Source organism: Stegodyphus dumicola, chromosome 1 (genome assembly GCF_044657685.1).
Source record: "Stegodyphus dumicola isolate Sdum_Otavi_A_Nest chromosome 1, ASM4465768v1".
Classification (NCBI taxonomy): Eukaryota; Metazoa; Arthropoda; class Arachnida; order Araneae; family Eresidae; genus Stegodyphus; species Stegodyphus dumicola.
The window spans coordinates 67451076-67465467 of NC_140768.1; the positions used below are offsets into that span (position 1 = coordinate 67451076).

The following is a 14392-nucleotide window of genomic DNA, read 5'->3' on the forward strand; positions in this document are numbered from 1 at the left end:
TAGCTATGATTTCGTGGACAGATTTAATTCATTCATCATTAATTATGAATAGGGCTATGTCCTCAGAGGCAGAATGCAGTTCGTTATGTTTAGAATCCTATTAAAAATTATATTCCTTAGAAGTCCAATCTGAGCATGCAAAGATTTATAATCTCTGCCACATATGCCGTGTGATGGTAGATGGCACTTCCAAACTTGATGTTAACGTTTAATTTTCCATCAATGTCGATCTTCTCGCAGGACACAGTCTGCAGGGTAGTAGTAGTAGTAGTAGTAACGGAGGATGTGGGCACCATCCCTCTACCATTACGGTTAATCGGTTCTTCCCACGTCCGCCCTTATCTAGTATTTATTAATAAATTAAAGGTTTTTACATTGCCATATAATGTGCCATATAGTGCCATATAAAAAAATAAATAAAAATAAAAATCTTAAAGTAGTACTTTATAGTCCTTCATGAAGTGTATCTTTGTAACTAATTCTTTATAAAATGTCGAAATTTGTCCTTAGTAAAAAACGTTTGAAACTTATTCCCTCGTTCTTCTTCAAGAAGTTCTCTTTCGTTTTTCTTCTTTTCTTCGTTCTTCTCTTTCCTTTAATCTTCCTTTCATTTAATCTTCGTTAAATCTTCCTTTCTTCTATCTTAATTTCTTTCCTCCATTTTTACATGTATTTTCTTCCTATATATCCTATATCTATTTACTATAGTGAGTATATCTATAGTGAATAAGAAATCCATCTTTATGAATTACTTGTTAACATATTCTTTCCACCTTCTACAGAAAAATTTTCTTTTTATTTTTAAAACCTTTATTTGTAATTTTATACTTTTTCCCTTTAAATCTTTTTCCTTTGAAGCCGCCTTCTTCTTTCATTTGAAACCATTATTTGTAATTTTATACCTTTTCCCTTTAAAATCTTTTTCCTTTGATGCCTCCTTCTTCTGCCTTTCCTTAAACGATTAAGTAGTCCTTCATTAGCTAAATCATCTTGAATACTACTCCTTGTTTCCTAAATCTTAAGTTATCCTTATACTATGGAGTATCTTCATCTATATCTCAATTCCTTAAGCTTCTTCTACTCAGCAGCTTCTTCTTCCTTCCTGTAACTTCCCTTGTGTTCCCTTCATTCTTCATATATAGGACAATATGAAATCCATTAATACGAATTATTTCTTCTTAAATTCTCACTTCCCTTTTCATTAATTTCATCTTCTTCTCGTCCTCGTGGTTTCTTCATAAATAACTTGAAATCTTATTCACTATTTATATAGTAAAACATCTTCCTGTAAAATTTTCCCCTTCTTCTTTTAATGAAACATTCTTATTTAATGAAAAATGTCTTAACTAGTAAATAGACAGTGGATTTTACTGGTTAGCAAATACAAAGGTACATTTATTCTAATTGTAATGTGACATTAGTTCCTTTTCTTATTCCTTTCTATGGCTGAATCATGTAGAGCCTTCCCCTTCTTCCTTTATTGGACAGTTAAGAAAAAGTCTGCAGGGTAACGCAGGGTGGTGTCCAGATGAGTTTATCTTCCAAATGAGCCAAATCTTTTCGGATGATGATAACGTTGGTACCTGTATCGATGGCCATATTTCAAGGAATTCCATCTATATGTCTCATGATAAAAAGTTCAATTACTGCAGCCACTCATGGCAGAAATCTCAAACGCATTGAAATGGGGCTTTGCATTATCTAGAAGCATCCGCCCCACGAGAAGGCCAATAATTAATTTCCCTCCTTTTGGCTGGGAGCGATCTTTGCTTCCGTGGTCTGGGCTGTTCTGCAATTTCTTCTCACGTGACCATCAGCACCGCAGTTCCAGCTTTAGAGTCGGTTTCTTGTCACTTCTGGTCAGTCTCGAGGCATTGACTTGTCTCGTTAAATCGTCTAGATGAGCAGTCATTTGATCCACTGGCTACTGGACTTGAGCAGCTCTGATTGGATGGCGGTCTCTAAGTATTACTAGCTGGGCTGCCTCGAATTTCATAGCGTACAGCAGAGCGCTTTTTAAATCACTGACATCGGCCCTCTGTATTTCAAGGTCCCGGATGCCATCGATGAAGTACTGCACGGAGAGGATTTCCCTTGTTTCTTCGAGAAAGGAGAGGTGAGACAGCCTTTCAACATTCGTGGCGAGCTCTTGGAGTGTTTCCATGGGTTTCTGTTGAAGGGCTTTTAATCTAAGCCTGCTGAAGTCTTTTAAACATTTCTCTCCAAAGCGCTGGATAGATCTTCGAAGTCTAGCCTTTGGTTTTCTGGAAGGTTTTGAAGAATACGTGCTGGGTCTGCTCTCAGAGAAGTGGCGAGATGACAGACCTTAGCTTGGGAATCCAATTCATTCGCTTCCGCCACTATAAAAAATTAATTTTTTTTACATTTTATACATTTTTCAGGAGTATTTAAGACATATACACAAAACCTCTCTGATATGCCTGAATGAAGTCATAATCATCGGAATACGAGCTGCTGAATCTTGTCGCACGGCAAATTAAAATTTCAACACCTGCTGATAGAGACCAATAGAGTGGCGAAGAAGTCAGGAGAGATCAGTTGGAGAAAAGCAACATTAGATCTATAATTGAATAATGCAGTCGTCAAACAGGAAGCCCACTTGGTAGGACATTTCGATGCATAGTGTATAAGACACAATCCCATAATTTGTGGATAACTTCAGAGAGAGAGGAGCAGGCATTGCTAAAAATTTAAAACCCTCAGATCCTGCTCAGCAACAGCAGGCAGCAACCTCAAATTGCTTCCTGTCGCTATGCATGTCAACGTCTTTGACAACGGCAGCAGAAACCCTGCCATCAATTTGTTGTTTGATTTGTTGTTGGAGGGCAGAAACGCTTCCTTCGATTCGTTGCTTCATAGAAGAAATTGCATCTTCTTTCTGTTCTTCGACAGAAGAAATTGTGCCCAAGATGGGAGCCCAAAACATTATTTTCTTACTTCACAAGAAATTGATAAAGCATGCTACATACGTCTTTACAAAGCATTTCCAAAGGAAATTGCTGCTTCTTTAAAAGTGAGGTAATCTTTTTTGCCTAAAGTTTACTTTCCTACTTTAAATGAATTTCAATCTTACTTGACTTAAGTGTATATAAAATACGCAAAAGAAACAAAATAGTTTTAAAAAATTCATTTCAAACTTCGTATGTTTTTTAGACTACTGAAAGCAACTAAATATTCTTTTTTGGAAGCATCGAGTACTTTTAAATTTTTATGAGCAGTGAAGTTGGGGAATAATAAGATTTCATCATGTTGTCTTTTACTTAAAATGCGTTTTTAATTCTTATAAAAAACTAATGGCCGTTCATGCTCAAGTTATACGAATAAATTAAACGAAATAAGTCCTCACGTAATTGAAATGAGCCCTTCTGCATTCTCGATAGGATTTATCCAAGTGCGATGGATAAACAGTATCTCCGATGATATAATTCAAACCAAAAGATATTTATGAAAATATAATTCGTAAATTAGAATAATGCAGAGTATTTGGGTTATATATATTAAACACCTGGTCTTTATTCTGGTTAAGAGAGCAAAAACAAATAAAGATACTTTTTGTAAGCTTATCTAGAAATGTAATATATTATAAATGTAATGTTTAAATCATGTTTTTTAGATTTTACCATATGCATAGAGAAATATTTCTAATATTTGTAAATGTAGAGTACAGAATACAGGAATTCCCAGCTGTTTTAAAGAGCAGCATAAAATTATTATATTTTATAGTTTTGCTTTTTTTATTTAAACTGATTTTGGAAATCCCATGCCAAATATGAACATAATACAAATTTTGCAAAGCATTCATAATTTGGTTAAATTTTTATCATGAAATTTGTTTTTCGTTCGTTTTATGATACACAATATAAGCTTCATGATGGAAAGGAAAACACCTTCCTTTTATTTCGCATGTAAAATGTGTTATTACTATTTTAAAAACCTGTACTAGAATTTTATTCCAGCTATCACTATTTATTGTTACTTTCATGCCAGATCAATTCTTAATTAAATGATCATAATGACGTCAAGCAATGATAAACTTGAATCCAATACTGTGGACAAGATTTTGACTATAAGTTTTGCAATTTCTCAATATTTTAAAAATATACAAGCAATAAACTAAATTAAATTTGCAAAGAAATATTTTATTTATTTATTTTACGTCGTTTTACATATTTTTATGTAATATAATTCAACAGTTATATAGTTTAGAAATTCTAGTAACATCGCTTTCGCTAAGTCCTGGTTTAGCAGCTACTCCTTTCCACGTCCTCCCACTCTTGGCAGTCATAGTTTTCAGATCTTCTTGACGATTTTTGCTGAATATCGTATCTCCATACATCATGATGGAATCGAAATCGAATTCAGTCAGCAACTGGTTTTGCTTTGGATTCATCTTAACGAACTGGAATTCGTAGCCTTCGAAGAAACAAAAATGTATTTTAATGGGAAAAACTCATTACTTTCAAATCTGCTCTATGAAATATGATTCAAGATTTTACATATTACTCGTACTTTTAGACTTTTTCATTACATTCTATGAAACGTTTTTCCATATTGTTTATGTGAGTATCGTTTGCTTCATTTTATTGTTGCAAACAGCGTAAATTCCTTTTGTTTTTCTTCCTTTAGTTTTGAACTTTATGTGTGGCAACAAGATAATTGATTGATAGAATTGTGTTTGTGACAGCCATGTAGAATGGCTCGCTTATTTTGTATCAATTATTTCGCATCGCTGACAAGTGTAATAAAATAAAAGTGTAGGAATACAGTCCATTTGTTGATTGATTATAGTTTGTGAAACATATTAAGTTTAAGAATATTTATTGTTGGTCAAAAGTCTAGCCGGAGAGCTAGCGAAGATAGTGACTGTTCTAAGTGTATTCTAACAACGGAAATATGCATATGGTTTGTGAAAATTACCCACTTTGTGAGGTAAGTGGATTTTGAACAAAAATTCGTTTAATTTGTTGTTAAATTTTAAGAACAATCTTGTAATACAACATAGAATTCGATTTCATTTTAATAATAGTGTTAAGTGATTTAAGAACAATTTCTGTTTTTGAATTGATCAATTATGAGTGAACTTATAACTTTTAAAACAAAAAGAGCGGTCTTACGCAGGAGTGTTACTAATTATGTAAAGAAAATTGAAACTATTTTAACTGCAGATGAAATTAATTTAATAGAACTAGAGGAATGTGTTGAATTATTGACACAAAAAGAAACTGAGTTAAGGAAGCTTGATTCTGAAATCGAAAGTTTAATTACAGATACTAAAGAATTAGAAAACGAAATAGATAATGTTCAGGAGTACACAGATAAAATTTATTTGTGGAAATTTAAAGGTGAAAAAATATTAAAAAATAATAAAAATAATTCTAATAGTGTAATTTCAGAACAGGTTCTTGACAATATTAAATTACCCAAGTTAACATTACCGACTTTTGGTGGTAATATTACAGAATGGATAGCTTTTAAAGATCTTTTCAGTGCTTGTGTAAGAAATAATACAAATTTATCTAATTCTCAAAAATTGCAGTATTTGAAGGCTTCGTTGAAAGATGAAGCATATCGCATTATTCAAACCATTCAAATTTCGGATTGTAATTTTGAAATAGCATGGAATCTGTTAGACGAAAGATATTCAAATAAGAGAGAACAAATTTTTGCATATATTAAACGTTTTTTAAGTTTACCAACTATTCAAAATGAATCAGCATTTGCTGTTTTAAATTTAGTTGACAATATTAATGAAGTAATTCGTTCTTTAGAAGTATTGAATTAAACCATTGATAATTTTGGTGACACTTTAATTACTTATTTAATTTTGCAAAAATTAGACCCTTCTACAAAATTATGGTGGGAACGTCAGTTAAAATCTAATGAAATTCCAAAACTTACGACTTTAATTGAATTCCTAAAAAACTATGCAAGAACATTTCAAAATAGCAAATCAACAAGTAATAAGGTACCTAAATCTGTGTTTCAAAATAAGAATAATGTTCTGGTTGCTACTTTGGGTTGTGGTTATTGTAAAGAAGATCATAGTTTAGCCAAATGTTCGAAATTTCTAAATTTATCGGTTCAGCAAAGGATAGATTTTGTAAAATCTAATCGTTACTGTTTTAATTGTTTATCTAATATGCACTTGCTCAAAACATGCAAGAGTTTAAATACATGTCAACATTGCTTTAAGAAGCATCACAGTATTTTGCACACTGTAAATAATTCAAAGAATAAAATTCAGTTAAACAGTATATCTCCGCCTACGCAATCTATCATTAAAAAAGATGAATTAACGAGTCCTAAGGACGTTTCAGCCACTGTTTGTGCCTCTCATTATGATTCGAATGCAAAAGGTAATCAAACCAGTCACATTTTATTGTGTACTGCTTTAATAAAAGTTCAAAATTCTAAGCAACAATTTGTGAAGTGTAGATGTTTATGTGACACTGGATCTCAGAGATCATTTATTTCAAGGGATTGTGTGATGAAATTAGGATTACGAGTGAAAGATAATTCCATTTCTGTATCATGTCTAGGAGAATTTAATACTATAAGTAACGGGGAAGTCGATTTAGTATTCACTTCTCATTTTAAAAGTGATATTCGTGTATCAACATCAGCGTTTGTACTGGACAAGGTGACAGATAACATTCCCTATGTATCTTTGCCATCAATCATCTTCAATAACTTCAGTGATTTACAATTAGCTGATCCATTATTTTACAAGTCACAACCAGTTGACATTTTATTTGAAGTAAATGTATTTCTGCATTTAATGACGGGAGAAATTGTCAAACGTGGTCCTGATCTACCATTTGCTCTAAATTCGAGGTTGGGATGGATAATTTCGGGTACTACAAATTTTGAATCTACAAATTTTGAGCCAGTATATGTAAATCATTTGAATACAAACACAGATGAGTTAGTAAATTCTTTCTGGGAGTTAGAAAAGTTTCCAAATGTACAACCTTTAACAAATGAAGAAAAACTTTGTGAAGAACATTTTAAAAACTCGCATTTTAGAGACACATCAGGTCGTTATTCAGTTGCATTACCATTCAAACATAATAGAGATATTCTAGGTGACTCCCGTGAAGTGGCGTACAGAAGATTTCAATACTTGGAGAAGAGGCTGTTATCTATGAAAGAAATTTACAACCAGTTTATTCAGTTTATGAAAGAGTACTTTTCACTAGAACACGTAGAATTAGTGCCAGACACAGATTATGAATTAGAGAATAAACACTATTATATCCCACATCACTTTGTGTTGAAGGACTCTAGCTTAACAACAAAATTGAGAGTTGTTTTCGATGCGAGCGCTAAAACAACCACAGGTGTTTCTTTAAATGATACACTAATGATAGGCCCAAAAATACAAGATGACTTAATTTGTATTTTACTAAGATTTAGACTTCATAACATTGCAATAACCGCTGATATTAAAATGATGTACAGACAGATAAAGGTTCATGAAAAAGATAGAGATTTTCAGAGAATATTATGGAGATATAGCCCGTATAAGCAAATACAAGTTTGTCGTTTGAAAACAGTTACATATGGAACTGCAGCTGCTCCATATCTTGCAACCAAAGTTTTGAGTCAGTTAGCGATTGATGAAGGATTGAACTTTCCAAAGGCAAAGAATATAGTTTTAAGAGATTTTTATGTTGATGATATGTTAACTGGTGTAAAAGATAGTTCGGAAGGTATTGCATTGATAGACGAATTGCAACATCTGCTAAAAAGTGGTGGCTTTGAGCTTCACAAATGGTCGACAAGTGAACCGTTGTTGTTAAAAACCTCTGGCTTAACAAACACAGATAGTGACAATATTCATCGTGTAATAGAAGACAAACCATTGAAAGTTCTGGGATTGGAATGGCATCCGGAAAATGATGACTTCAAATGTAATGTCGGTGTAATAGAGTATCAAAGTGTTCCGACTAAAAGAATTATTTTGTCATTCGTAGCAAAACTATTCGATCCATTGGGGTGGATAGCTCCTTTTGTAATTCTCGCTAAAATGATCCTACAGCAATTGTGGAAATTACAGTTATCATGGGATGATCCTGTAACAGAAGAGATTGATCGAAATTGGAGAAATATATGTAGAGAAGTTAAACTTTTGAATTCTATAAATATACCTAGGAAAATTCTGCTACCTGATTATTTTCGATGTGAACTTCACGGATTTTGTGATGCGTCTGAAAGAGGTTATGCAGCAGTTATTTATATCAAAACTTGCAATAACTCTGACATTAATGTTAAACTAATTAATGAATTCGTGATTCCACGACTCCACAATGCTTTCATACATGACCTTCTTATAGAAGGAATTAGGGATATTGACAAAAGTGTCAATTTCCCGCTTAGTCGCAGTCTTAGCAAGGAAATCGGCTCGTTCGTTCCCAACAACACCTGTATGACCACGAACAAATGAAAATGAAACCGAAATATTTTTATCCTTTAGATTCTTCAATTCTTTTTGAATCTTGATAATGATATTATTAGAAGAAGAAATACATTTTAAGATCTCCAAGGATGAAAGGGAATCAGTACAAATGAGATAGTCTGAAACAGCACTATTTTGTTTAGAGACCCATTTGACGGCGACGTTTATGCACAAAAGTTCAGCTATGAAATCGGTAGATTCATCTCTGATTCTAAATTGAAAGTGCTCAAATTCAAGACCATTTTTGAAGACAACAAATGCGAGACCAACCTTGCCATCAATTTTGCTGCCATCAGTATAGCAAGTTACAGGCGAATCACCCACAATTTTATTGCTAAACTGAATAAAATTAATAGCATTTCTTTCTGAAGGATGAGGGAGATCAGATAGAGGTAAAATACAGTCATGCTGAGAGACTGTAGAAGCAGAAATATTTTTCTTATAAGCAATAGAATGAAGAATGGCAATGTCAATTGGAGGAAAGCCAGAAATTGCATAAACAGACTCATAGCTTATGGTACGATATCCACATATGACCCGCAGAAGTATCCGTCTTTGAACGCGTCGTAAAAATCTATAATTTATCTTCTTCTTGAGCGATATACCCCAGGCTCTAGAGCCATACATAATAAAGGGTGCAATTCCTTGTTTATAGATGAGCGAATGAACGTTGTAATTAATACCGTATGTGTTACGTGCAATACAACTTAATCCACGCTGTAATCTATCACATTTCTCTGATACATAAGTTAAGTGTTATTTCCAAGAAAATTTACAGTCAAGAAAAACCCCAAGATATTTCATTTGCTTTACCACAGTCAAAGGGGTGCCATCGAGAGATAACTGAAATGCATCATAACAGATGTTTCGCTTTTCAATAATCATAACCCTGGTTTTGTCAGGATTAAAATCTAATTTAAAACCTTTTGACCAGTTGGAGGCGAAATTTAAAGTCTCTTGTGCCTGTAAAAAAGTAGCAGAAAGGTCCCTACTCTGGAAGCAAAACAAAACATCATCTGCAAAGGCTATAGTATCACAACAAGCAAGATTTTCCAGTTTTAATAGGAGATCATTAATAATAATATTCCAAAACGTAGGTCCTGAAACAGAACCTTGAGGGCAACCCCTTTCAAGGTGACGGATTGCAGAAGCCGAGCCCAATTGCAATTTGGCCACCCGATCATTTAAAAAATCAGCAGCAAGTGAAAAAATATTCATTGGAAGTTCTACTTTTTTTAGCAGATTGAGAATACAAGGCCACCACGCATAGTCGAAGGCGCCTTTAATATCCAAAAAGACCAAAATAGTGTGCAAGTTTTTCTTTTTCCCTCTCTGAACAATTTCATTCAAACGTAAAAGAGCGTCTTCAGAACTTTTTTGAGGTGTAAAACCATACTGATTACCAGAAAGAAGGTCTCCATGACGGAGATACCAGCAAATTCTGTTAATAAAAAGTTTTTCCAAGCACTTACCCAAAACAGGAAGTAAGCTTATACATCTAAGGTTATCTAGGTGAGGAATCCTAGACTCATTTCCTTTAGGAATAAGAATTACTTGAGCATGTTTCCAAACACGTGGGAAAATGCCAACATTTAGGCAAACGTTAAAAAGTTTATGGAGAAATCGAGGAAACATTAAATGAAACTGTTTAATAATCTTATTCGAAATAGAGTCAGGACCAGGTGATTTATTTGGTTCCAGCATAGAAATAACTGTATTAACTTCATCACAAGTAAACATAGAATCTACAAAAGAAGAATAAACAGTACGCGCAGCTTGACGGTATTCCTCATTCAAATCATCATCAGTTTCCTCTAGATCCGAGGGGAAAGATTTCTGAAGCACAGCAGTAATTGTCTCTTCTAAAGAGTTGGTTGTCTCTCCAGTGGAAAGACAAATACCAGTTATTTCAATTTTTTTCATGAAATCTCTTTTAACTCCATACGTGTAAATCTTTTTCCATACATTGTGAACATCAATGGTCGAAAGAAATGTTTTCCAAGACTGAGATTTAGCATCGGCAAGCTTTAGATTGTAAACTTTTCTATATTCAAGATATTTACTTTTATAAAGTTCTCTAAGAGGCGGATTTTTACAATGCTGAAATCTACGCCTAGAGGCATTAAGCCTCTTTCTCATACAAAAGATTTCGGCAGACCACCAAGGAACATTGTGCTTACCATGATTCCTAACAGGTATGGAAATTTGAGATGCCTGGAGAAGAACAGAACTAAAATTCTCAACAAGAGTATTTAGGCGAGAACCGTCAGTACAGTCGTTTAGAATATCAATGAAACGGGTGATGCGAGAAGAACAAAATTTTCGAAAACGATCCCAATTTGCTTTCCCTGTATTGAAGATTTTAAAAGGAACATTTGAGATCGTAAGAACGTAGAGAGACAAAATTCAAATTCAATCATCATGTGATCAGAAAGGGATTCTTTTTCAGACAGCCGCCAACTCGAAACATCCTGGAGAAGATCTAAACCAATAGCAGTAACATCAATATAACTAGAACCCTGAGTTGCCTGAAACGTAGGTCCATAATCTTCATTAATAACAAATAGGTTGTTGGCAGAAATAAATTCACTCAGTTTGTCTCCACGAGAGTCTGAATAGGGACTAAACCATAATTCAGATTTGCCATTAGAGTCCATACACCAAACCAGTCGATTAAGATTTTTGGACATAAAGACTTGACTAATTTTATGAAGGTCTAAGTCAATGTTTCTTGAGGGTTCAAAATAGTATGAAAAAAGAGTGAGCACAGTTGAGCCAACAGTAATATCCAAGGTGACCATATTATAATCCGTATTTTTATAATCCAGAAATGTTGATAGATCACGTGATCGAATAATGATTGCCGCCTTTACATTGTCAGAATTAGGATCACAATAAAGTCTATAAGTGCCAGGATATCCTGGAAGAAAATTCTTGTAATAATGAGGTTCCCGAACCAAAGCACAGTCAATATCATCAGCTTCCATATTTAAAATTAGCTGTTGTGTCGCAGATTTGGATTTATGAAGATTTAACTGCACACACTTTAGAACGCGTCTAGCCAATCTAGCCATAATCAATTCGAGATTGAATGTTCCTTCTCATAAATTCATGACTAGGACAGCATTCTGAAAAGGGTTTGTGATTAACATTCACTCTTTTATAGCTGTTATTTGTTTTATGATTGAAGCGGGTGCAATTTATACAAGCTACAACATTCCTATTCGAACAATCCCTTGCCTTGTGTTCTCCAGAACAGTTAAAACAGGCTGTTCGCTCACGACATTCATCAGCACGATGGTTGTACCTATAGTGATTTCCGGTTATGTTTTTACCACCAATCCTCGAATTCCATATCACAGATTATGTTCTTACTGCATTAATATAATATTAACAAGACATAGTGCACAATAAAAATTAAGCTTTATTTAGGAACTTCGCGCACACTGCCCGACAGCCTGCCTGCCTGTTTCGCTCTGCTCGCTACTCGTAAGAAACTTCTCCTCTAGGGTTGCCACACTTATCGGAGGGCGCAAGGCGCGCTCCTTATCGCCATCACCACAGAGTTTCCCCCCAGTTCCTTTAATGGCTATTCAAAGGAACGACATAGGTTATGAAATTATCTCAGAGTATCCGAACTGTCGGGTATTTTTACATGATTACAAAATTAAAATATAAAATTAGAAAAGATCAAAATGAAATTCAATATATAACAAGGTATTGACACATATAATAAACATGAAATAACAAGAAATATGTTAAGATATGAATTTAAAAAAAGTGTTTTAAATTGTTATGTAAGAAGCAAGTTTCTTAGGGAAGTGAACATGTCTTCCCGATCTGGTGACAGTTTGTGTCTTAGAGAGTTCGTTTGCAGATTTATTCTGCTGAACTGTCTTTAAGTCTTTATTTGTTTTTAGTTCAGGCAAATTAGAGTCCGAAAGCAAATAGGCTGGTTTCACACGGTCTATAGACACAGTAGATTTCAGACCGTTAACATCAATTGTGAAAGTTTTGTCTGTTCTAGAAAGGACTTTATGCGGACCTGTATATGGTTGGCACAGAGGTGGCTTTACTCGATCGACACGTAAGTATACATGCGTACACGACTTTAAGGTAGCACTTACGTAACATTTTTCTTGGCAATGTGCAGATGTTGCTATTGGATTCAATTGTTGCATTCTATGCCTAAGATTCGTGATAAATTGTGTGTCATACGGAGATATCTTAGATGACGTTATCATATCACTAGGCAGCTTGAGAGTTGTGCCGTACACCAGTTCAGCACAAGATGACTGTAGATCCTCCTTTACGGCTGTCCGAATACCAAGCATAACAACTGGTAGTGTTTCAGTCCAGTTATTGGTCTCGTGAGCCTTGAGAGAAGATTTTAAATGTCGATGAAATCGTTCAACAATGCCGTTGGACATTGGATGATAGGCTGTTGTTGTGATTCTGTTCGTACCTAAAATGCGCGTAAATTCTGCAAAAAGTGCGGATCTCATTTGAGAACCTTGGTCTGTTGTTATGATCGATGGGCACCCAAAACGAGATATCCAACAGTTGAAAATGGCTCTGCAAATGGTTTCCGTTTTCATATCCGGGATGGGAATGGCTTCAGGCCATCTGGAGAATCTATCTATTAGAGTCAAAAGGTACACATTGCCTTCTGATGGAGGTAACGGTCCGACGATATCCATATGGATTTCTGAAAAACGTGCATCAGGAAGAGAGAATGTGCCCAGTGGTGCTTTAGTATGCCTAGTAATTTTCGATTTTTGGCAAGATTCACAGGATTTCACCCAATTTTTGATATGACGTTTCATATCGGGCCATACATAACGAGAACAAATAAGCTTCGTAGTAGCTGCAATTCCTGGATGTGACAGATTATGCAGATGATTAAAGATGAGTCTGCGAAAGGAATTCGGAACAAATGGACGAGGAATGTCTGTTGATATGTCACAAAGAATATTACCATCAGAATATTGGCACGGTTTAAATTCCAGTTTCAAAGATGATGTGTTGTTTTTGAGAAGGTCTTGTACCTCCGGATCATGCCGTTGAGCTTCCGAAAATTTTTTAAAATCCAAAAATGGAGATTTTGTTATGGGAATCAATTTCGATTCTTGAAAGAGCGTCAGCAACGACGTTTTTTGAACCTTGCACATGCCTAATATCAGTAGAGTACTGAGAAATAAAATCTAAATGTCGCAATTGTCGAGGTGAACATTTATGAGGGTTCTGTTTAAAAGCGTATATTAACGGTTTTTGATCCGTATAAATTATAAAATTTCTGCCCTCTAACATGTGTCGGAATTTCTTAATTGCAGAATAAATAGAAAATAATTCCCTATCGTACGCGGACCATTTCTGTTGACTTTTATTGAGTTTCATAGAGAAAAATGCTATAGGTTCCCATGTTTGTTGAGACAACTGCATAAGTGTGCCGCCGATTGCGACGTCTGAGGCATCTACCCAGATACTTAGCTGGGCTCCGGGAATAGGGTGTCTCAAAAGGGTAGCCTGAGCAATGGCATTTTTGGCAGCAATAAAGGCTTGTTCAGCATTCTCGTTCCAATTTAATTGTGGGGATGAATCCTGAACACGAGAACGAGATTTCTTTTTATTAATATAGCCTTCTAACAATTTTATTAAAGGAGAAAGAATATGTGCTGCTTTAGGTATGAAACATCTATAAAAGTTAAACATGCCTAAAAATCGGCGAAGCTGAGTGAGAGTGGTAGGTTGAGGAAAATCTAAAATACATTTGACTTTGTCAGGAAGAGGTTCAATTCCGTTTTCACTAAGGTGAAAACCTAAGAAATCAATAGATGTTTGACCAAAGGTGCATTTTGAAACATTTATGCAAAGTCCATATTCCTGAAGTTTGGAAAATAAAGCTTTCAAATG

General features: G+C 34.6%; 1 protein-coding gene across 1 annotated transcript in view; it reads right to left on the minus strand.

The window, feature by feature from the left end:
* Positions 1-4139: 4139 nt before the first annotated feature.
* Positions 4140-14392, minus strand: part of LOC118192401 (astacin-like metalloprotease toxin 5) — a 58822-nt gene continuing 48569 nt past the window's right edge. The window contains exon 6 of the mRNA XM_085816091.1: positions 4140-4434. Within this exon, the coding sequence (XP_085672217.1) occupies positions 4208-4434 (227 nt within the window). The 3' untranslated portion in view covers positions 4140-4207. The remainder of the gene's footprint in view (positions 4435-14392) is intronic.